Genomic DNA, 23,726 nt, shown 5'->3' on the forward strand with positions numbered 1-23,726 from the left:
TGTGATGGCATGGAAGCAGTGAGACTTTGATAGGTCGCTGGGAGGGGGGCAATGAGCTCTGAGACCACATTCAGTCATATCCCAGATGTGTTCGATCAGACTGAGATATGGCGAGGTGCAGTGGCCAGCACATCGATTGGAACTCCCCACTGTGTTCCTCGAGCCACTTAATCACACTCCTGACCTGGTGTCATGGCGCATTATTTTGTTAAAAATGCCACTGCCATCAGGAAATATAATCCTCATGAATTCGTGTATGTGGTCTGCAACCAGTGTACGATACTCCTTGGCCATCATGTGCAAGCCCCACTGGGCCCATGGATGCCCATGTGAATGCTCCCCAGAGTATAATGGAGCTGCCACCGGTTTCTCTAGCCAACACTACAGGTTTCACGGAGCTGTTTTCCTGAAAGACGACAGATCCGCGCCCTCCCGTTGACATGATGAAGAAAGTAGTGGGATTCATGAGACCACGCAATGCTCTGACATTGCACCAACATCCATTGGCAATGGTCACATGCCCAGTTCAGTCATAGTTGCCAATGGTGTGGTGTTAACATTGGCACACGCATTGGTCGTCAGCTGCGAAGACCCATCTTTACGAGTGTTCGATGCACTGTGTGGTCAGACACACTTGTACTCTGACCAGCATTAAAGTCTGATGTTAGTTCTGCCACAATTCGCTGCCTGTCCTGTTTTACCAGTCTGCCCAGCCTACTACTTCTGACATCTGTAATGAGGGGTGGCCACCTAAGCCCACGACTTCTGGACACGGTTTCACTTTGATTTTGATATATGCTGAAGACACTCACCACAGCACCCCTCGGACACCCAACAAATCGAGCAGTTTGAAAAGCTCGTGCCCAACCTCTAGACCATCACGATCTGCCCCCAGTCAAACTCAAATAGATCACGTGCCTTCGCCATTCTACACACGGACAGCACGTTCACTGATACTACGTACATTGTGGGTGTGTCTGAGTAGCAGTCAAGTGACACTGCTATCACCTGGACGGGTTTATATCGATAATAAGTCGGGGTCATAATATTCTGGCTGATCAGTGTCAAGTCGCTGACCTAATATCAATAGGGACTCGAATATAGACATTTCTCGGCGACTAGCCAATGATGATTCGTTAGAGAGCTTCTGATCCGTGGGCTGCAGCTGCAGTCGTCGCCTCGCCCAGGAAGTTGAAAGGAATAATTGACTCGACAGCTGACACGAGACTGCCAATCCGTTGTTGGGCGCCAGCCTCAATACTGTCACGACTTACGGATACGGCGCGAGCTAGTAGCTAGCACGTGACATGTTGCAGGGAAACAGTGCCCGCGGTTGTAGCGCCATGGTCATGGAAGCACTGTGTGCTGCCAGCGGCATTGGTGCCGCCAGAGACTCCGGGAACAACAGATCGGTATGTTACTGATGTTGTTGATCTTGTTGTCCGGAACATTTACCCACATGCGGGACGAGCGCAGACCCTTGTGCCTGTCGTGGCGAGCGATGCCTGAAGCGTAGGCACCGGCAGAACGTTGTGTTGTAGGTTTGCAGGAGGTACACACTTCATGTTTCAGTAATGATTTTCATTAGCCCAAAATTCAAGTGACATTATGATTATTATTATGATTATGATTATTATTGTTATTCGTAATGTTATTCTATTATAATTATTTAACTAAACTGTATTGGACGAAGTCTAACATTATGTTCGAAGCTATAATCTGAAGTTATAGATTGGCTGCAAGCTATAATGTCATGAAACGGAACGAAATAATTACGCATTTCAAAGGCAAATTTTTATTTATACTTACTTCCTGGTTTTGGTAACATATGACAATATGCTGTGCCAAATGCACCTGTTTCATCAAGTAAATGAGTGAAATGTAAGAAAATAAAATATCTGTGTTTTTAAACTCCGATAAATACGTCACACACGCAAATGTCATTCCTAATATGAAATAACGATGAAGCTACATATCAAGTCACTCAAAACTGGCGTTGCCTTCAATACTGATGTATTGCTCTGCAGCGCATTAATTGCACCATATGTGTATTTAATTCTGTGTTTTTCTTTTCAGTATCCCATACTACAGACGACATGATATTCCAGTGGGACCCTGACGTTCCTTTAGTAGTTGATGAGAACATAGAACTTCCCCAGCTGCAGCTAGTAAAAAATTCCACTGCAGACTGTACTCAAGTTTACTCCACAGGTATGCAACCCATCATGTTACACTCTGCTAAATTTGCTGTTTTGTATGTGGTTCATATCATTCCCAATAGTTATAAGTCCCCGTCATATGCTTAGAGAAGGTAGTTGATCATCAGCTACAAAATTCCATCGATAAAGAGTTTTCTGTAGCTATGCTCAGTTTTGTTTGAATAATAATAATAGATATATTTGTGATTGTTTAATATTAAATGTTATCTCCAATTTTCTCATCGGTTTTTCTGTTTCGTTGTCATAATGATGTTCTGCTGCAAGAGTAAGAATTTTTTTATAAAATCTTGGCGTTATTTCAACACCTATCCTTTCGTATTTGAAATGTGTTTTCTGGGGGCGTGGCGCGGGGGGGGGGGGGGGGGGGGGGGGAACGTCGAGTGAATTCTCTCTCTTTTCACCGCTGTTACCCATTACCTCATCAGTTCATTCTTCTCTCTACCTTCTAAAGGAATAGTTTGTGTTCCTAAAAGCGAAATTTAGTTTATATTCAAGCATCTTTGTCTACCTTTCTTTATTTTCGCTCTTTCCTTTGAATATAGAGTTTGTATCCCTCTTAAGTCACGTTTCAGCTCAATACAATTTGATATGAAATGCGCAGGCATTTCTGAACGAATATTCTTCAGCGCGAATATGTAAGAATCAGCTGAGTTGAGGATATACACTCCTGGAAATTGAAATAAGAACACCGTGAATTCATTGTCCCAGGAAGGGGAAACTTTATTGACACATTCCTGGGGTCAGATACATCACATGATCACACTGACAGAACCACAGGCACATAGACACAGGCAACAGAGCATGCACAATGTCGGCACTAGTACAGTGTATATCCACCTTTCGCAGCAATGCAGGCTGCTATTCTCCCTTGGAGACGATCGTAGAGATGCTGGATGTAGTCCTGTGGAACGGCTTGCCATTCCATTTCCACCTGGCGCCTCAGTTGGACCAGCGTTCGTGCTGGACGTGCAGACCGCGTGAGACGACGCTTCATCCAGTCCCAAACATGCTCAATCGGGGACAGATCCGGAGATCTTGCTGGCCAGGGTAGTTGACTTACACCTTCTAGAGCACGTTGGGTGGCACGGGATACATGCGGACGTGCATTGTCCTGTTGGAACAGCAAGTTCCCTTGCCGGTCTAGGAATGGTAGAACGATGGGTTCGATGACGGTTTGGATGTACCGTGCACTATTCAGTGTCCCCTCGACGATCACCAGTGGTGTATGGCCAGTGTAGGAGATCGCTCCCCACACCATGACGCCGGGTGTTGGCCCTGTGTGCCTCGGTCGTATGCAGTCCTGATTGTGGCGCTTACCTGCACGGCGCCAAACACGCATACGACCATCATTGGCACCAAGGCAGAAGCGACTCTCATCGCTGAAGACGACACGTCTCCATTCGTCCCTCCATTCACGCCTGTCGCGACACCACTGGAGGCGGGCTGCACGATGTTGGGGCGTGAGCGGAAGACGGCCTAACGGTGTGCGGGACCGTAGCCCAGCTTCATGGAGACGGTTGCGAATGGTCCTCGCCGATACCCCAGGAGCAACAGTGTCCCTAATTTGCTGGGAAGTGGCGGTGCGGTCCCCTACGGCACTGCGTAGGATCCTAAGGTCTTGGCGTGCATCCGTGCGTCGCTGCGGTCCGGTCCCAGGTCGACGGGCACGTGCACCTTCCGCCGACCACTGGCGACAACATCGATGTACTGTGGAGACCTCACGCCCCACGTGTTGAGCAATTCGGCGGTACGTCCACCCGGCCTCCCGCATGCCCACTATACGCCCTCGCTCAAAGTCCGTCAACTGCACATACGGTTCACGTCCACGCTGTCGCGGCATGCTACCAGTGTTAAAGACTGCGATGGAGCTCCGTATGCCACGGCAAACTGGCTGACACTGACGGCGGCGGTGCACAAATGCTGCGCAGCTAGCGCCATTCGACGGCCAACACCGCGGTTCCTGGTGTGTCCGCTGTGCCGTGCGTGTGATCATTGCTTGTACAGCCCTCTCGCAGTGTCCGGAGCAAGTATGGTGGGTCTGACACACCGGTGTCAATGTGTTCTTTTTTCCATTTCCAGGAGTGTATATCTTTCCCCTAGTGAAACGTATTTCTAAAGCCTTACAGTTGTCCTCTAGCGATTCCTGTTTAGCCATTTTGCGCTTTTTCAATCTTTATATCATCTATATACATACCAAATATCTTTACATCATTTTGGAGATAACAACATTTCTATGAATGTGGAAATGTAGCATCTTTACAAAGATGGGACTACAAAATGCTTACGAGCATTTCCAATGAAATATTCTGTGGTTGACTTAGCGTTCGTTAGAATTTCACATTCATCATCTGTTTGGCCAACTCTGATGAAAGTGTTGTCGTACAAAAGAACTAATACACACACTGCTAGTCCTTAAAATCACAAAACCAGGAAGAATAGAAAATAAGGACATTTTACTTATTGCGTGTATGTAGTGTTGTAGGATAAGTACACGATTAAAACTGTTATGTTGAGGGATACAATGAGCAATATTTGATACACAGGGCAGCAACAATGGCTCTGTCCCGGCTGGGCATCAAGTCGAACCGAGCTCGGCTGGCACACATGGGTAATTCGTTTCTTACTGCTTCAACTCCATGACAGAGTTCGTCAACTGTAGGAGTTGGCGAGTGATGGATTGCCAGTTTCTCGGCCACCGATGATAATATACATTTTAATTAGCTGTGAGGTCTGGAGAACGTTCTGGTCAGGGCACCAGTCGACCGCCTCGCTACTACAGTGTCAAGGGAAGTCGTAGCCATGATCGGCGTTAATCTGTCCATTAGCGTACTTGACTTATTGTAAACAAGCCCGTTCCCTGATTCGGGGTATGTGATGTAGCGGAATGATGCTGTAGAGCCAAGCAAATAATATGCCTGCCCTCTTTGAAGCTAGTCGTGTGGGACCATTGAGATACTGCATGGCGTTGCATATGGCCTTCCTGTACCTATCGTTCCACATTCATATGGAGCACCGACCAATTCGTGCAGTAACATTCCGAAATGACAAAGCATACTGACGCTCTTGATTCTTGACACGTGTTGGTCGTCGTTTCTGTTTCTTACATAAAGAATAACAAGCTCTTCTGTCAAAAAACAACATTCAAATGCCATTACAGAATGAGAACTCCGCTGCGTAATCTTTCCTTATATAAACCATCTGAATGTCTGTGTGGACACCTATTACTGGACAGTCATATGAGGTGTGTCTACCCTTCGCCTTTATGACGACTTGAACTCTGCTGGTAACACTTCCTGTGAGCTGTCTGAATGTGTGTCGAGCAATGGCAGCCCATTATTCCACAAGTCCCGCAACCAGAGTAGGTAGAGATTTTGGACGCTGGGATCTGCAGTGCAGTCGACTTTCTAATTCATCCCAATGGTGTTCCATTGGATGGAGGTCGGGACTCTGGACACGCCAGTCGATTTCAGGAATGTTATTGTCCACAAACCTTTGCCTCACAGATGCTACTTTATGACGCGATGCATTGTAATTCCGATACAGTCAATCAACGTCTCTGAACTGTTTCTCTGCTGTACATAGTATACGACCCTGTAAATGTGTCTATATCTTTCTGCATTTAGCATTTGCTTAAGCACAATAAGAGGAGCACATCCTAACCACGAAAACACTCCCATGTCGTAATACTACCTCCTCCGTACTTCACTATTGGCAGGCAACGTTCTCCAGGCATTCGCCAAACCCAAACACTTCCATCGGATTCCCAGAGAGTATAGCGTGATTCATCACTCCAAATCAATCGTTTCCAGTCATGCATTGTCTAGTGGCATCGCTCTTTACACTAGCTAAGCATCACTTACCAATGACTACAGAAAATTGTGGCTTTTGAGGAGATGCTCGAGCACTATACGCCATTATTTTTAACTCCTTACCCACGGACATTGTGCTAGTAGGAGTGCTGGCGACACTTTGGAACTCGTGAGTGATTCCTTCCGCGGATTTCTAGCGTTTCAAATGGTTAAAATGGCTCAAGCACTATGGGACTTAACATCTGAGGTCACCATTCCCCTAGACTTAAAGCTACTTAAACCTATCTGACCTAAGGACATCACACACATCCATGCCCGAGGCAGGTTTCGAACCTGCGACCGTAGCAGCACCGCGGTTCCGGGCTGAAGCGCCTAGAACCACTCGGCCACAGAGGCCGGCTTCTAGCGCTTTTTACAATGCTCGAAGGCCTGTGTCCTTTAGTACATGAGCTCCGTCTTCTCTTTGTTTAGCTGTTGTTGTTTCTTCGCTTTTCCACTTCAGTCACATCACCAACAGTCGATTTGGGCAGCTTCAGAAGGGCTGAAATACCCCTGATGCATTTGTTACTCAGGTAAAATCTAATGACTAGCCCACATTAGATGTCAGCGAGTTCTCCTGACAGCCGTTTCCGCTCTTACTGCTTCTCTTCTGACAATAAAGTACTCCTCGCCTCCAATTATAATGGCGAGTCCTCCTCTGTTGACATCTAGTGACCAGTTCCGCATTACATAAGGGTGTTCCGGTTCTTTTGATCAGGTTGTGTGCAGTATGTAGATGGTATTGCTCTTCACTACTTGGTGTAATTGTGCTGAAATGCTTATTATTTCCATATCCAAGCACGTAGTACACTTTATGTTAACCTGTCGTTTGTTGCAGCGTGCCCTCACGGTTTCACAATTTTAATGGCAAAAGTATATTTTAATTACTTCTGAACACAATTGAGGGCAAACATTTCTTCCTGCGACAGTAAATAATTTTCTGAATACTAATAATATTACAAAAGTGTGACAATTAAAATCTAAAAGATGTTTCTAGATGTGGCCTGCCTTTCAGAAGCACCATTCTGTGAGCAACTACATAATTAATGAAAAAATATGTAATAATAAAATTATGCTTAACTTTTCACTTTCAGAACTACATAGTTTTTATAGTTGTCACTAGTTTTGTTCTAATAAGATCTACTTCAGATCTAACATTTTATTTTGTGTGTAAAACTAGTCTTTTTAGACCAAAACTAGTTAGAACTACTAAAATTGTGCTCTCTTCTCGAGAAATATATCTACAACTGTGGAGAAAACTGTCAAACATACATAAGTGCTAAGTAAATGCCACTACAAACGTGACCTCATATTTTGAGGAGAAAATGTGCAACTGTAAGGTAATAGATCCCGCTCGAAAATTTGAGGCATAACTCTGACAGTGCGCAGTTTTGACCTTCAGAACATATACACTATGTGATCAAAAGTATCCAGACACCCCCAAAAACATATGTTCTTCATACTAGGTGCATTGCGCTGCCACCTACTGCCAGCTACAGCGACCTCAGTAGTCATAATACATCGTGAGAGAGGAGAATGGGGCGCTCCGCAGAACTCATGGAGTTCGAACGTGGTCAAGTGATTGGGTGTCACTTGAGTCACAAGTCTGTAAGCGAGATTTTCATAGTCCTAAAATCCCCAGGTCTACTGTTTCCGATGTGATAGTGAAGTGGAAACGTGAAGGGAAACGTACTGCACAAAAGCGTACAGGCCGACCTCGTCTGTTGACTGAAAGAGACCGCCGAAAGTTGAAGAGGGTCGTACTGTGTAATAGGCAGACATCTATCTAAACCAACACACAGGAATCCCAAACTGCATCAGGATCCACTGCTAGTATTATGACAGTTAGGCAGGAGGTGAGAAAACTTGGCTTTCATGGTCGAGCGGCTGGTAAATGCCAAACGACGCCTCGCTTGGTGTAAGAAGCGTAAACACTGGATAATTGAACATTGTGTGGAGTGACGAATCACGGTACACAATGTGGCGATCCGACGGCAGTGTAAGTATGGCGAATGCCCGGTGAACGTCATCTGCCAGCGTGTGTAGTGCCAACAGTAAAATTCGGAGACGATGGCGTTATAGTATGGTCGTACTTTTCATGGAAGGCGCTTGCACCCCTTTTTTGTTTTGCGTGGCACTATTACAGGACAAGCCTACATTCATGTTTCAGGCACTTTCTTGCTTCTCACTGTTGAAGAGCAATTTAGGGATGACGATTGCGTCTTTCAACCCGATCGAGTACCTGTTCATAATGCACGGCCTGTGGCGGAGTGGTTACACGATTATAACATCCCTGTAATGGACTGACCTGCGCAGATTCCTGACCTGAATCCTATAGAATACCTTTGGGATATTTTGGAACTCCGACTTTGTGCCAGGCCTCACCGACCGTCATCGATACCCCTCCTCAGTGCAGCACCCCGTGAAGAATGAGCTGCCATTACCCATGAAACCTTCCAGCAAAATTCAAATGGCTCTAAGCACTGTGGGACTTACATCTGAGGCCATCAGTCCCCTAGACATACAACTACTTAAACCCAACTAACCTAAGGACATCACACACATCCATGCCCGAGGTAGGATTCGAACCTGCCGCCGTAGCAGCAGTGCGGTTCCGCACTGAAGCGCCTAGAACCGCTCAGCCACAGCGGCCGGCAAACCTTCCAACACCTGATTGAATGTATGCCTGCGAGAGTGAAAGTTGTCATCAAGGCTAAGAGTGGGCCAAAACCATATTGAATTTCAGCATCACCGATGGAGGGGGGGGGGGGGGGGGGGCTCATGAACTTGTAAGTCATTTTCAGTTAGGTGGCCAGATACTTTCGATCACATAGTGTAGCTTTTAAGTACGCGCACGCATTGGATTACACACGCTTCATCCCACTGCAGCTGCTTAATGTCCGAGCATGTAATACTGCACAGTGAGTAAAAGGTTTGTGAAATACTGTTTTGATATTGGTAACAAGCTTTGATCATTGTGTCAAAGTGTACAATCTTTAATCTATGGCTGGTATCACACATATTTTTGCTTTGAACATTTTTATGTTACGATTCGCCACTCTGTTCCTCCATCACACTCCTGGCCTTTGTGGCATAGCGCATTATCTTGTTGTAACACGTCACTGCTGTGGGGAAGCATGATCCTCATGAAAGGGTTTTCGTGGCCTGTAGCCAGTGTGCGATACTCTTTGGCAGCCATGGTGCCTTTCACAAGCTCCACTAGACCAACGGATGCCTACATGAATGTCTCCGAGCATAATCGAGTCGCCGCCAGCTTGTCTTTGTCCTGCAGTACAAGTATCATACGGCTGTTCCTGGAAGACGACGGTTTCGTGCCCTCCTATCAGTATGATGAAGAAGGCAAAGGAATTAATGAGACCATGCAACGCTCTGCCAGTGCACCAACGTGCATTGCCGATGGTCGCTTGCCCATTTCAGTCGTAGTTGCTGATCTTGTGGTGTTAAAATTGGCACATGCATGGGTCATCAGCTGTGGAGGCCCATCGTTAGGAGTGTTCGGTGCACTCTGTGTTCATACAAACTTGTATTCTGCCTGACATTACAGTCAGATGTTAGCCCTGCCACACTTCACCCCCTGTCCTGTTGTACCAGTCTGCTCAGCCTACTACGTCCGACATCTGTAATGAAGGATGGCTGCCCAGCACCACGACGTCTAGAATTGGTTTCACCTTAGTTTCGCTACGTGTTGAAGACATTCACCACAGCACTCCTCGAACACAAGACAAGCCGTGCAGTTTCCGAAATGCTCATGCCGAGCCTACAGGCCGTCACAATCTGCCTTCGGTCAAACTCAGATAGATCACGTACCTCCCCCATTCTACACATGGGCAGGACGCTCACTGATAATACATGCACCGTGGGTGTGTCTGACTAGCAGTCATTCCTCGACAGATGACGGTGCTATATCCTGGACAGGTTTCTATCGATAGTAGGTCGGTGTTCATAACGTTCTGGCTGATCAATGTATGAGGTCAAGTTGGTGACGTTCAAGTGAAGGTGTAGACACAAAGTGAAACTGGAGCACATCGTGTATAATCTTGTGTGCTGAGCCATGGATAAAGTTTACTATTGCTGCAGTGTCATCCAGAATCTCTCGGCTGTTTTATATCACGATAGTGTCAACAGCTGTAACTTTTTGGTGTTACAAAATGATGTGTCTGACATGGATGGGCTGCAGCTGCCACACAGACATCATACCAACTGTGAGCATTGGTTTCCAGTCATAGATTTGCTGCAGTGACAAAACATACAGCACAAGACTGGATCTGTGATGATGCAGAGGTGGAATAACAGAACTCTGTCCACCTCTCCTTACAGGTTTTTGTTGCCATGCAGGAGCTTATACATTTGCTTGATGCTACTTTTGTTGAGCTTACTACTAAGGAAAATTCTAACCAATGTATATGCTACTGGTGCCATTTTTATTACGCAACTTAGCGTTTCATGTGGGTATTCCCATAATGGAAATATAAAAACAGCTATCGCAGAAGTATCTTGTTTGATTTCAGGTAACTTCACCTGTCTGGAGGTTGTATTCGTGCTCAAACGTCGCCTGGGATACTACCTATTCCACACGTATATCCCAACCTGCCTGATTGTCATTATGTCTGTAAGTATGAAACGCTGTAATTGCTTGTCTACTGATGCGACTCTAGCATCGAGTTACATCTTCACATACTACATGTCCTTTCCCAGAGCAATTTCAATCGTTTTTCCTTCTCAGACTATGATATTATTTCTGAAATCTACTAATCCTGTCAGTTATAATCTACTGTACACCTTCAGTTCAAATAACGACTCCAGTCTAGCTTTTCCCAACATAACTGCGAGCCTATCCATTTCATATCACCTACCTCTCATCTCTTGACCCTTCCCAGTATTCATCATGCTTTCTTTTTTTCATGTTGCTTCCTCCCCAGTTGCACCTGCATCCATCTCCCTTACCTACAATGTTACGAGGAATCCATAGCACCGTCGTCCTCATAGGATACAAAAGCACACAAATCATGAACATCTCTTCAGACTTCAAATTATTATGTTTAATCTGATCAAAGTAGTTTTGTGTATTTTACTTGTTTTATTCAAGGGCTCGAGAGCAGTAACATGGCCGCTGATAGCCACATTCTACTGAAGGAATATAAATGACAGATAAATTTAAATACATGATTGTTTGAGATTTGATTGTGTTGTTTAAAAATACCTAATTTCCCAGAAGTTCTTTCAGTTTGAAGCGAATTGAAAACTGTTATTTATTATATACGCTGGTGTGCAAAACTTAAGGATGAAAGTAACTTCCCATGATGTGTCATTGCCAAGTGACATAGTTCAATGAAATGTAGGCCATGCATAGGAATAACTGCTACAGCCAAGTACAGAAAAACAACGGAAAATAAATACGCAATGAGACAAACAGAAATTACACTTTTATTCAAAGACAACAATTACACTCAAGTCACCGCAATTCAGAATGGTTCCCAGGACTTTGCAAGGCAGGATCTAATTCTTAATAGGGTGTATAATCACCATGGACGGCAACGCACGCCCTTCAACGTTCACTCTATGCTGGCACAAGGTTTCTAAGGAGTTCTTGCAGAAGGGGTTCCACCAGCGCTATTGACAGCTTCTGGATGGTTACTAGTGCATGTAGACATGTTGCAATATGTCTCCCAAACACACCCGTCATGTGCTCGATGGGGTTTAAATTCGGGCACCAGGCAGGCTGATCCATTTGCCGAACATGCTCTTGATCCAAAAGTTCCTCCACCTGCGATGTTCCAAGCAATCACGCATTGTCATCTGCAAAACTCAAGGCTCAGCCAAATGCACCTGCATTATGTGATTACCTGTTCCAATCTCTCGCCATGTGAGGGTACATCCAACAATGTCGAACATAATCGTTTTGGTGGTTCAGGTGTTATGATGTGAGGAGACATATTGTTACACAGTTGTACGCCCCTACTGACCTCCAAACCTTGAACACGGAACTCTCACTGGTCAACATTATCGTGACATTATACTCCTTCCCATGTGCGTCTTTTCAGGGGTGCATTCAGTCCTGATTTCGTTTTTATGCATGACAATGCGTCACCACATTGAACTGCTTAGGTGAAGAGGTGTCTGGGATGAGAGGATATTTGGAAAATGATCTAGCCTGCTCGTTCTCCATATTTCTTTCAGATACATTCTGTGCTATACTGCAGTAGTTTTGTCTACGTATGATCTAAGTTTCATTCAGTATGTTACTTGGCAGTGACAGATCATACGAAAGTTACTTTAGTCCATAAGTCTTAAGGACCAATGTACATAAGACGATGTATACTATCATTAGATAGACGTTATGAAAAGTAAAGACTGAAATCTGCTGATTTTACAAGTATATGAGTAACTTAATTTGAGATTGCTGCTATATTGGAGAGAGGGAAAAGAGAGATAGATAGAGAGAGAGCTCTGCGGCCAATTACTCATGAATGCGTTTACGCGTTTAGCTTAGATTTATGCCACTGGTCGTCTTGGACAGAAACATGAAGGAAGAAGGAGCAAGCAGTGGAAGAGAGAGGCTGCACACAAGAAAGCCTCAGAAACCATTTCGATTTTTTCCAACTTATTACCAAGTTGTACATGTTTACTTCGGCCAGTGATTTCTGAATAAAAGTGGTACTGGGTTATCGGAGCATCAGTTTTTTTTTTTTTCAGGCTGAGCATCTCTCGGTATGCCAACTCACAGCACACATGGAAAATGCGAAGGGGGCATAACATTAAAAGGCCAGTATGAGCGCATTCCATTCTTATCAGCGATAAGATAAGGGCTAATAGATTACACATCCAGTGTTACGTTACACACTTGGCCGACTTATATTCAAGGTGACCTACCACTCACCTCCCCTAGGCGAACCATTGGGAATTGATAAAGGACACCCAGGGAACACCCACACTTCTCAACCAATTGTGCTACTTATATTCAGGGTCATGACGTAACTCGATACTGGTCGTGTGATATAAAACTGGCGAGAAACCCCTCCCATTCTCCTATCTCTCTCAATCAACGGGAGCACAATAAAATTGTGGGAAACCTAATGGACCAATAAGATTCGAGCTCCCACTCCTCCCCCTTAGTATTCTCCATAACTAGCTCAACTGTGTATTCTCCTCAGTCAAAGGTCTGTGCATCATGGGAAGAGGTTTCGGATTAGTTATATCAACAATAATTCTATAGTGAAAGGGTTTGGAAATAAGAAAAATAATATAACAGTAAACTTTATGGTTTACTATTAACAATGTTATAATAATATGTTGTTATTTATTAACAATTTTTTTATTTTACTTACGAGCTGTTTGTTTCTGACAACAAATCTCACAGCGGTATTTCTAAAGAGCTATTTTTTCATATGTACGATAATTTTCAATTTTTGCATTTGATGTATTTACACAGCCATTTATTTTTCTTACATATATACACATTGGTTTTATTTGAAAAGCTATTATAATTTCTGATGACTTATGGCTATCAGATACAAGAACTTAAATACTACATATTCCATTTTTGTTCCACATACATTATTTACACTTTCTTTCTACATGCATTATTTTGATTTTCTAGTATTTCATTTCTGGTAATTTGTTTCTGTATACAGAATATACATGTGAAACAGGGAGTAACAGTGTACAGGGTGGTACATCTGAAGTTTCGGATGAGATTATCTCGAAAACTATACATCGAGTAAAAATAGTGGGTAAGACAAAAAACTATACATCGGGTAAAAGTAGTGCGTAAGACAAGTTCGTAAGCTCAAAGGGCGACATCAAATGATACTACACGTGACTTCCAACCCCCACCCCCTTGGGTTGGGCGGGGGGCAACTTTTAAATCTTAAATGGAAACACCCATTTTTTATTACAGGTTCGGATTATTCATAAAAAAGCAATCAAGTTTTGTCTAAAACATTTTTTAAACGATTGACAGATGGCGCTGAACTCGAAAAAAGTAAAATTCTGGAAGAACTTTTGATTTATTTAGAATTATCCGAGAAAGACGCATCAAATCGACAGAAAATATGTACCAATTCCATAAACACACAACATATAAACACATGGCGTCCAAGCAGGCATTCAGGCTCGCACACACACAACTATGATGAGCATTTCATCCACCTATTCTGCACACACTCACATATACACATCAAATGGTCACTGTGAAGGTGGTATGGAAGCAAAGGAATCGCCTCCACAATGTACCACCGGATCTAGGAGGTACTCAAAGTCTGTGTACAAGTCATTGCGCCTGGCGGTGGGCATATTAAAGGTTTACAAGCTTTATAGCTTTGGTATGCGTTTACACATTCACCGGTTCCTGGCTCAAGCAGTCAGTGAGATGTCTTGCAAGATACTCACTCTTGGTAAACGAGTTGAGCCATCTATGGCAAAGTATCTTGCCCGTTATTTTTTTACATTTAGGTAGAAACTAAGCAGACATGCTTTTGACTCACATGTAGTGTGTCTTGTCACACTCAGAGAAGAGCAACAAACCTATGTGTTTGGGGCACTGTTAGCTAATTTGAAAAACTATAGACGTGCAACTGCTTAATTCTTAACGTCTTTGTTCTGCACATTGTGCTTATGGTAATCTTCTGACTTGCTAACATCAACTTCCAGGGTGTAATCGCGAATCGAATAATCACAGTTCTGCCTTCGAATTTTGGTAGGTCTTAGAGTTTTGCAGGGAATGAGATGCTTTGGAAATTGTAATGCCTTTGGGGATTAGCTGTATTGTAAGTACTCAGAAGCACTCCATTCGTAAGGCAATTGCTATTGCAATATTCATCACTCTGATCTAGGTTCTTGACATTACTGCATGCTTTTTAGTGGCAATATCTTTTGCAATAGGTTTGAAACTGGGCCCACCCTTAGTTGGATCATAGATATGCAAGTATATACCAAGGTAGAGTACATGCCTGAGTCTCTTACCTAACTCCAAGAACCCCCAAGAATGAAGCCTCTTTCCTGCATATTGGAAAAAGGACTAGGTATTACACTCCTGACAAAAGTTCTGAACCAGTCTACAATTGAATACCCCGTGATGTCATACGAGTTCCCTCCCAAATTTGGCAGCGCTCTTCTCCTTTTGAGCATCATTGCCCTCTTTCGGTGGGGTGTGACATGACATGATGGGGTACTGCAGGTCATTGACAATTCTGTAGAACGTCCTTTCCAAAATGTCCTGGCACGCATTGAGAAAAGTGGCAGGATCTCAGTAACCCACATTTGAGTTATCAATGCAGGTTTGTGAGATGCTGTCACCAAAAGAACCAGCAACCACAGAGCTGTCCAGTGCAGCTGCAGGACTATGTGGTGATCTGTAGCATAGTGGGCTGGGGTACTGCGACTGCTAAGTCCAGAACGATGTTGAAGTGATATCTGATGTTGTGTAGGTCCATGACAATTGTGAGATGGTCCAGGGCATAGCTGCTTCGACAAATGAGCTTGTGTCATCAGCCTGTACCACACTGATGATCATGATGGACCTTGCAATGGTGGTGTTTGCGGGTGTGGCGCATACATTGCCGACAAACCGATCTGGGGCGTCAAATGCATCACAGTCAGGTCAGTTGCTGCAGGTACAAGCCCATGTCTTCGTACAGCCCCCATCTCATCTGCAACGACAGAAAAAATTAATAAGTATCATGCATAATAAATAAATGAAATATGCAGACATTTATAGTTGTATAGTAAGCTTCTAAAATAACGGTGCCTAAATAAGACCACGAGCATCTCATCACATCATTATTTGCAGTGATGTCTTGTACTATCATATCATGAGGCATGGCGAATACATCGTAGATGAAGCAGGCTGGAGCGAAAAACTACATGACACACACACACATACACACAGGGTCTTTACTCATACGTTTTTTGTACCGATATGGATAATCAACTAAACTGTTTTTGACATATGGAGATCTAGCGCAGAATACTCTCCATGTGTCAGCAATTTTCATTGTTTCAAGAGGAAATCAGTTATATGAACTCGTGCACATAAAATACCACTGAACGATTTTTAAACGCCCCTTTCAGACTGCTATTGATAAAAACATTCGGGTTTTTATTATATTTTTTTAAACACACGTCAGAGACTAGTAACGTCTCGATACAGTTATGTTCCTTTATCGCCAGATAACGTCCACTGAGCTGTATGTTGGCTCTGCATGATATCGGCTGCCCAATGCTACTGGACAGTCTGCAAGGCTCTCATGAATCCTTACTGAAACGTTATTGTTACCACCATCCACTACAATTATTAATACACTCCTGGAAATTGAAATAAGAACACCGTGAATTCATTGTCCCAGGAAGGGGAAACTTTATTGACACATTCCTGGGGTCAGATACATCACATGATCACACTGACAGAACCACAGGCACATAGACACAGGCAACAGAGCATGCACAATGTCGGCACTAGTACAGTGTATATCCACCTTTCGCAGCAATGCAGGCTGCTATTCTCCCATGGAGACGATCGTAGAGATGCTGGATGTAGTCCTGTGGAACGGCTTGCCATTCCATTTCCACCTGGCGCCTCAGTTGGACCAGCGTTCGTGCTGGACGTGCAGACCGCGTGAGACGACGCTTCATCCAGTCCCAAACATGCTCAATGGGGGACAGATCCGGAGATCTTGCTGGCCAGGGTAGTTGACTTACACCTTCTAGAGCACGTTGGGTGGCACGGGATACATGTGGACGTGCATTGTCCTGTTGGAACAGCAAGTTCCCTTGCCGGTCTAGGAATGGTAGAACGATGGGTTCGATGACGGTTTGGATGTACCGTGCACTATTCAGTGTCCCCTCGACGATCACCAGTGGTGTACGGCCAGTGTAGGAGATCGCTCCCCACACCATGATGCCGGGTGTTGGCCCTGTGTGCCTCGGTCGTATGCAGTCCTGATTGTGGCGCTCACCTGCACGGCGCCAAACACGCATACGACCATCATTGGCACCAAGGCAGAAGCGACTCTCATCGCTGAAGACGACACGTCTCCATTCGTCCCTCCATTCACGCCTGTCGCGACACCACTGGAGGCGGGCTGCACGATGTTGGGGCGTGAGCGGAAGACGGCCTAACGGTGTGCGGGACCGTAGCCCAGCTTCACGGAGACGGTTGCGAATGGTCCTCGCCGATACCGCAGGAGCAACAGTGTCCCTAATTTGCTGGGAAGTGGCGGTGCGGTCCCCTACGGCACTGCATAGGATCCTACGGTCTTGGCGTGCATCCGTGCGTCGCTGCGGTCCGGTCCCAGGTCGATGGGCACGTGCACCTTCCGCCGACCACTGGCCTCCCGCATGCCCACTATACGCCCTCGCTCAAAGTCCGTCAACTGCACATACGGTTCACGTCCACGCTGTCGCGGCATGCTACCAGTGTTAAAGACTGCGATGGAGCTCCGTATGCCACGGCAAACTGGCTGACACTGACGGCGGCGGTGCACAAATGCTGCGCAGCTAGCGCCATTCGACGGCCAACACCGCGGTTCCTGGTGTGTCCGCTGTGCCGTGCGTGTGATCATTGCTTGTACAGCCCTCTCGCAGTGTCCGGAGCAAGTATGGTGGGTCTGACACACCGGTGTCAATGTGTTCTTTTTTCCATTTCCAGGAGTGTATTACTGTGGAAGCTGCACCTGACACATTCTGAGCGACAACTGGTGGTTACATCGATGGCTTCTGCACTAGCGAACACTTGCTAAAGGTTGTTACTAAAATGTTTGTGTTAGTCTCTGAGAGCGACGTCCAATGAATTGGTAGTGTGCTGCTGATACTGATCGTGGTGCACAGGTAGTCTCAGTCTGACAGTGAATTCTTCTTATTTCTTGAATGGCGGAAGTGAAGCATGTATGATAGGCCAGTGTATGCATCTGCATGGAAATATAATTCTATATTTAAAAACACTGGCGAAACTGGTGTCAAATATCGGAGGCCTGCGCACATCCACAAGCAGTCAACATCATCCCTAAAACCACTAAACTAGAGACATGAATACTTGTTTTCCGTTGGCTGAAATAAATAAAGGACTGTGGTATTTGGCTATCAATACAAGTCTTTTCAGTGTGAGAAGTCATTCCAGTCTGAGACTTGCCAGCAGCAACATCAGCGCTGATAGAATCAGCAGAAATGAAATTCTATATTGGAAATGGTGGTTCATCAGGGACTAATAAGTAACCCAGATTTGAGTCCACTGATCCTACAGGTATGTATTTAAAATGACTTATCTTTCATGTTTTTGTGTGTCATAGCTTCATCCTGATAACTGACTTCTCCTTCTTTTTCTTCTATTGCAGATGTGATGGATATGTCTAGAGTCAGAGATGCACCTGCAACAACAAGTACTCCATAACCCGACAAGATGATTATGCGTTCGTCACCCAGTCCCAATTCACCTATGGTGTATTTGCCATGCCTACATGCACCATCCAGCTTGGTTCATCATTATTGCTGTCGTGAGGACTGCTCATTTGCCAACACAACCATGCCCTGGACCATCTACCAGTTGTCATGGACCTACAGGACATAGAATACCACTTCAATATTACATAGCAGCAGCAGAATCCTTTCCCACTCTGTTATGGATCAACATGTAAGTCCCACAGCCATATTGGGCTACTCTGTGGTTGCTGGTTCTTTTGGGGACACAATCTCACAGACCTACATTAATAACTCGAATCTGGGTCACTGGGATCCTGCCACTTTTCTTGACGGCTGTAATGGGGTTTTGGAAAGGATGCTCTGCTCCCCAAAACTGTCAGCTACCTGCACAATCCTGCCATTAAATGCTACATAGCTCTATAGTGTGAGCTGACTGACCACCCCATAAGAAGGCAGTGATGCTACTGAAGACATGAGCATCGTCCTTATTTGGAGGGGAACTCGTGTGATATGGTCAGGTTATTCACTCACAAAGTGTTTGGAACTTCTGACAAGCCGTCCACATAATTGGAGGTCCAGTTTCATACCTCTTCCAAAAGATATTGCCGCTATAAAAGCATGCATTAACGACCACAATTTAAATGAGAGGGATGAATATTGCTTTGCGTGGTCACCTCTGCTTGCAATAGAAATTACCCTACAAATGCAGTGCTTCTGAGTACTTACAAGACATGCAATGCCCGCAGACATTACAATTGTCAGGACATCTCATTCCCACCAAACCTCTAGGACCTACCAAAGTTCGTGATGTGGAACCCTGATTATTCGTTCACGTTTACATCCTGGAAACTAATAATAGCAAGACAGAATATGACTATGAGTGCACTATTCAGAACAAAGAAGTTAAGCAATAAGTAGCTGGATGCCTCTAATTTTATAAATCAGCTGATCAGTGCACCAAACATGTAGATTTGTTGTTCTTCTCCCTTTGTGACAAGACACACTATGAGTGGATCAAAAGCACGTCCACCTAATTTCCGCCCAAATGTAAAAAAATCAAGGGGCAAGGTATTTCTACTGTAGATGCCTCAGCTCATTCACCAAGTGTGAGTATCTTGAAAGATGCCTCATTGACTGCTCAAACCAAGAACCAGTGTGTCTGGAAACGCCTACCAAAGCTAACAAGTTCTTGAAGCTTAAGAACACCCACCACTAAGAGCGATGCCCATTCACAATGTATACAGACCTTGAATGCCTCCTACATTCTGTGTCGTGTTGTGAAGGCCTCCATACTACTTTCATAGATTGGTACCTACAATATGTGGCACCATATCAAGTTGCATTGCTCGTATGACTCCAGCTGCAATAGATTCCAATCACATGCTAGGAATAATCGGGTGAGATGGTTGCTCGGTGAGCTCCAAAAACTTGTGTGGGAAGCTAATGTAATTTATCACAACAACGTTCTTATGACTGTGTCACAAGAGAATGATGCCTTGTATGAGCAGGTAGTTGAGTGTCATATTTGTGGACTGCCATTGGATAGTAAAGTGGAAACTCGATATAGAAATGATTGTCATCTAACAGAAAAGTTCTGCAGCGCACCACTGCCTTGCCACGTACCTATCTTCTTGCACAATTCTGGTGAGTATGATGCTTATTTTCCCGTACAGCACTTCGGTGATTTCGGTTTGAAGGATGATAAAGTCAGTGTCATTCCTGACGTAGTAGAAAAGCACGTTTCATTTTCCAAGAGAATCATTTCAAGAATAAGTCTGCTTCCTGGATTCGCTTTGCTTCATGCATGCTTCTCTTCAGAAACTTGCTGAGACGATGCATCACGAGAACATGCATATCACCAGAGCTGCATATCCTGATAATGCAGAGTTTCACCTTGTAATGAAGAAGGGGGTGTTTCCACACAAATAACAGGATTCGATTGAGAGATGCCATGAAACCACAATGCCCAACATAACCGCATTCCCCAGTAAACTAACAAGCACTGCCGTAACAGCTGCGGAGAGTGAGCATGCAGTGAATGTTTGGCAGGAATTCAGCATCCATAGCTTAGGAGAATATGCTAGATTACGCTTGAACAATTGTCTATTCCAGCTCGTAGACATTTTTAGAGAAATTCGGGAGCTTATGCGTGTGCACATACTATTTGGAACCTGCCTTCTACTTCACTGCACCAGGGCTTTGGTGGGAAACAAAGTGCAGCGTTTGTCGCGTCCTCTTGCGACATCGGCGTCCCGCATGACAGAACAGAGATGCGGGATGCCTTCATCACAACGAGTGAAACCAGAGCAGAGTTTATGGTACGACTGAGGCCACTGCGGGAGACGAAAACACAGCCTCGTGTCGCAGTCAGCAGCCGCCACGGCCCGCTAACCGAGCATCACAGCGCCAGAGGTCGCAAACAGCAATCAGACTATTTTCCCACAGCATTCAAGTGATAGAAAATAGTCCCAGAAGATCCATCCGCTAACCGGCCTTATAAGCCGGCGCACCGCCGGCCAGGAGGCACTTTTGACACGTCGCCCAGACTTGTAGGGATCTGCCATTCCGGCAGCAACATCCAGCCGCCTCGTCTGTTGGTAATCCCGGATCGTCAGGAGTGGTAGCTTCGGACTGTGACTCGAGAGTGTCGTGCGATAGTGGTCTGACCTCCCTGGACAACTGTTTGGCAATGCTGTGCCCGCCACTCTCTAGTTGTTTTGTTTCCGCCTTTTGTTTGGTGCAGTTTCTCGAGCGATAGACTTCTGAGGAAAACATTTTATTTTGTTATTCTTCTGTTATAAGATCCAAAGTGGGATCCATACTTCGTTTCTTGCTTACATTGTGTTTTTGTCTCGACTACTTTGTCGACATCAGCAATGATCTTGTTTATTGATTTTCCCCACTAAAAACAAATTCAGGAATATCGTTCGCGTTTTGTCTCTGCTACCACAGATACAGCACAATGTCAAGAATAACTTGGGCCAGCACTTAATTGCTGACCAATGCCGATATGCCGCTCTTCTTATAATGTGGCATTTGCGTCTGACTTTTTCAGTGCGTGCACAGGTATCCAAAAGTAAATAATGTCATGAATTATTGAGGAGGATGTACAGGCCATCTGACGATATAAGTTACATCCTTCACCTGGATGTAAACAACCCCTATTAGTATGCCACAGAACAAAGTCTGCCATCTGGAGAGCTCCGGTGGATGTCCAGAGAAGAAATCACCAGACTGAAGGAAAAGATCTATGATGTCGCTGCGGATGCTGGTGAGGGATATGTTCTGGAAGTAGAACTGGCATATCGCCCTCATTTAACTGACGAGCACAGTGGCTTGCCGATGTGTCTGGAGCATCTAGTCCTGCGAAATGGTCCTATACCGAAACTGCTGACAAGGCTGGAGAATAAGTATCGTTATATTCACCTCTACAGACTCCTCCATTAGTGTCTCAGTTTGGGGATGGAACTTGTTAGTGTCACCCATGGGTTCTCGTTCATGCAGCATTGCTGGTTGAAAGAGTACATTGATGTAAACACCGTTTACCAAACAGAGCGCACTCGCAACGTGTCATTTTCAAAAAGGTTTTCACAAGTTAATGAATAATTCAATTTACGGAAAAACCATGGAAAATGTTAGATGGTACCTCGACATTCATTCAGTGCACTGGTGGGATGGGTGGAGTTATGGTGTAAGAGATTATGTCATAAGACCTAATTTCAAATGGGGCACCTTCCTAAATGAAGGACTAGTCGCTGTAGAGATGGCTAACGTTTCATGCAGTTCACAAAGCCTGTCTGTATCGTTATGTGTTTTCTGGATCCCTCCAAACTCCATGTGTACCAATTGCACTACGATTTTGTGAATCCAAACTTCGCAGATCCCAAGCTACTGTGTATGAATAAAGACAGTTTCTCTATTGGGTGAAGGCTGTAATCTATATGACATAATTAGGTAAAAACACGAAGAATTTGACACGTCATGATATGTGGCCGATAATACTTTTGGAATAATACCATGAAACAAGAAGGTTATCGCCCTATTGAAAGACGAGGCGAATGGTTCACAGATTGTGGAGTTCGTGTGGCTCACATCGAAGATGTACCCATACCCAGAGGTGGGCGAAGGGTGTGCATTGTACGGCCTCATAATCCCTCACCATCGAGGACTACAAGACGTACCTACTCAACGGTGATGACGCAGCTCCACATATGGTGCGCCAGGTAATCTTTCGATCGAGATCTGATGAGGCAATATTGTACTGTAGCTGAAAGTAGGGCTGTCCGATCGTGGCAATAAATGATCCGTATGGAGTGCTGGGATCGGCATTCTCCAATACTTACGCTATTGTTTGGTGTGTATTTATTTGTAAATACAGGGTGTTCCATTTATCTGATGCCTGCCTGCCCAAGGTATTGCAGCCTGGTCACGGAAGCCGAGCCTGTCGGTCGAATGGGTCCCGCGAGACAGCACTATACCCCTCTTTTTTGTGGGTTTTGCTCTGAAGGCCGTACAGACATACGTGCCTTGTCAACCAGTGTCATTCGAGCAGTGAAACAGGCATCACGAGTGTAACAGTGAAGTTTGCGAATGCAACAATGACAGGAACGAATATTCAATTCCACCACAAGTGTTTGTTTATGATTCATATGTGTGCACAGAGTCCGCTCGTACTGTTCAGAGATTGTTTGAATAAAAGTTTCCAGGTGTTAGAGTTCCGAGTCATGATTCAGTTCACAAATTAGTGAATAAATTTCGTGAAACGGGAAGTGTTCAAGAGAAGCAGTGTAGACAACGACGAACAGTGCGCACAGAAGGCCGCCTCGATGACGGAGCATACCGCCTGGAAAATTCTCCTGAAAAATCTCTTAGACGTCTTTCGCAGCAAACACAAATATCAAGCACCTCTGTAGAAAGAGGTGCTAAGTTGCTTGGGCTACGGCCCTATAAAGTATCAGCAGTACAAGAACTTCGACCTGGTGTTCATTCGCACAGGGTTAAGTTTTGCGACGGTTAAGTTTTGTATGACGGTGAAATGGATCCTTACCTCATTCTGCTTTCAGATGAGGCTTGGTTCCATTTACACGGGTATGTTATTTCCCAAAGCTGTCGACATTGGAGCGCAGATAGACCTGTTGTGCTTCATGAGGAAACTCTTCATGATCAGAAAATAGGGGTGTGGTGCGCAGCTAGTGGTGATAGAATAATAGGTCCAATTTTTTTTAAT

General features: G+C 44.8%; 1 protein-coding gene across 2 annotated transcripts in view; it reads left to right on the forward strand.

Moving 5' to 3' along the window:
- LOC124555587 (glycine receptor subunit alpha-3) overlaps positions 1-23,726 on the forward strand; it is a 370,065-nt gene that overhangs the window by 245,965 nt on the left and 100,374 nt on the right. For both annotated transcript variants that reach the window (XM_047129549.1, XM_047129550.1), the window contains exons 6-7: positions 2,077-2,211; positions 10,597-10,697. In XM_047129549.1, the coding sequence (XP_046985505.1) occupies positions 2,077-2,211; positions 10,597-10,697 (236 nt within the window). The remainder of the gene's footprint in view (positions 1-2,076; positions 2,212-10,596; positions 10,698-23,726) is intronic.

This window comes from Schistocerca americana, chromosome X (genome assembly GCF_021461395.2).
Source record: "Schistocerca americana isolate TAMUIC-IGC-003095 chromosome X, iqSchAmer2.1, whole genome shotgun sequence".
Taxonomy (NCBI): Eukaryota; Metazoa; Arthropoda; class Insecta; order Orthoptera; family Acrididae; genus Schistocerca; species Schistocerca americana.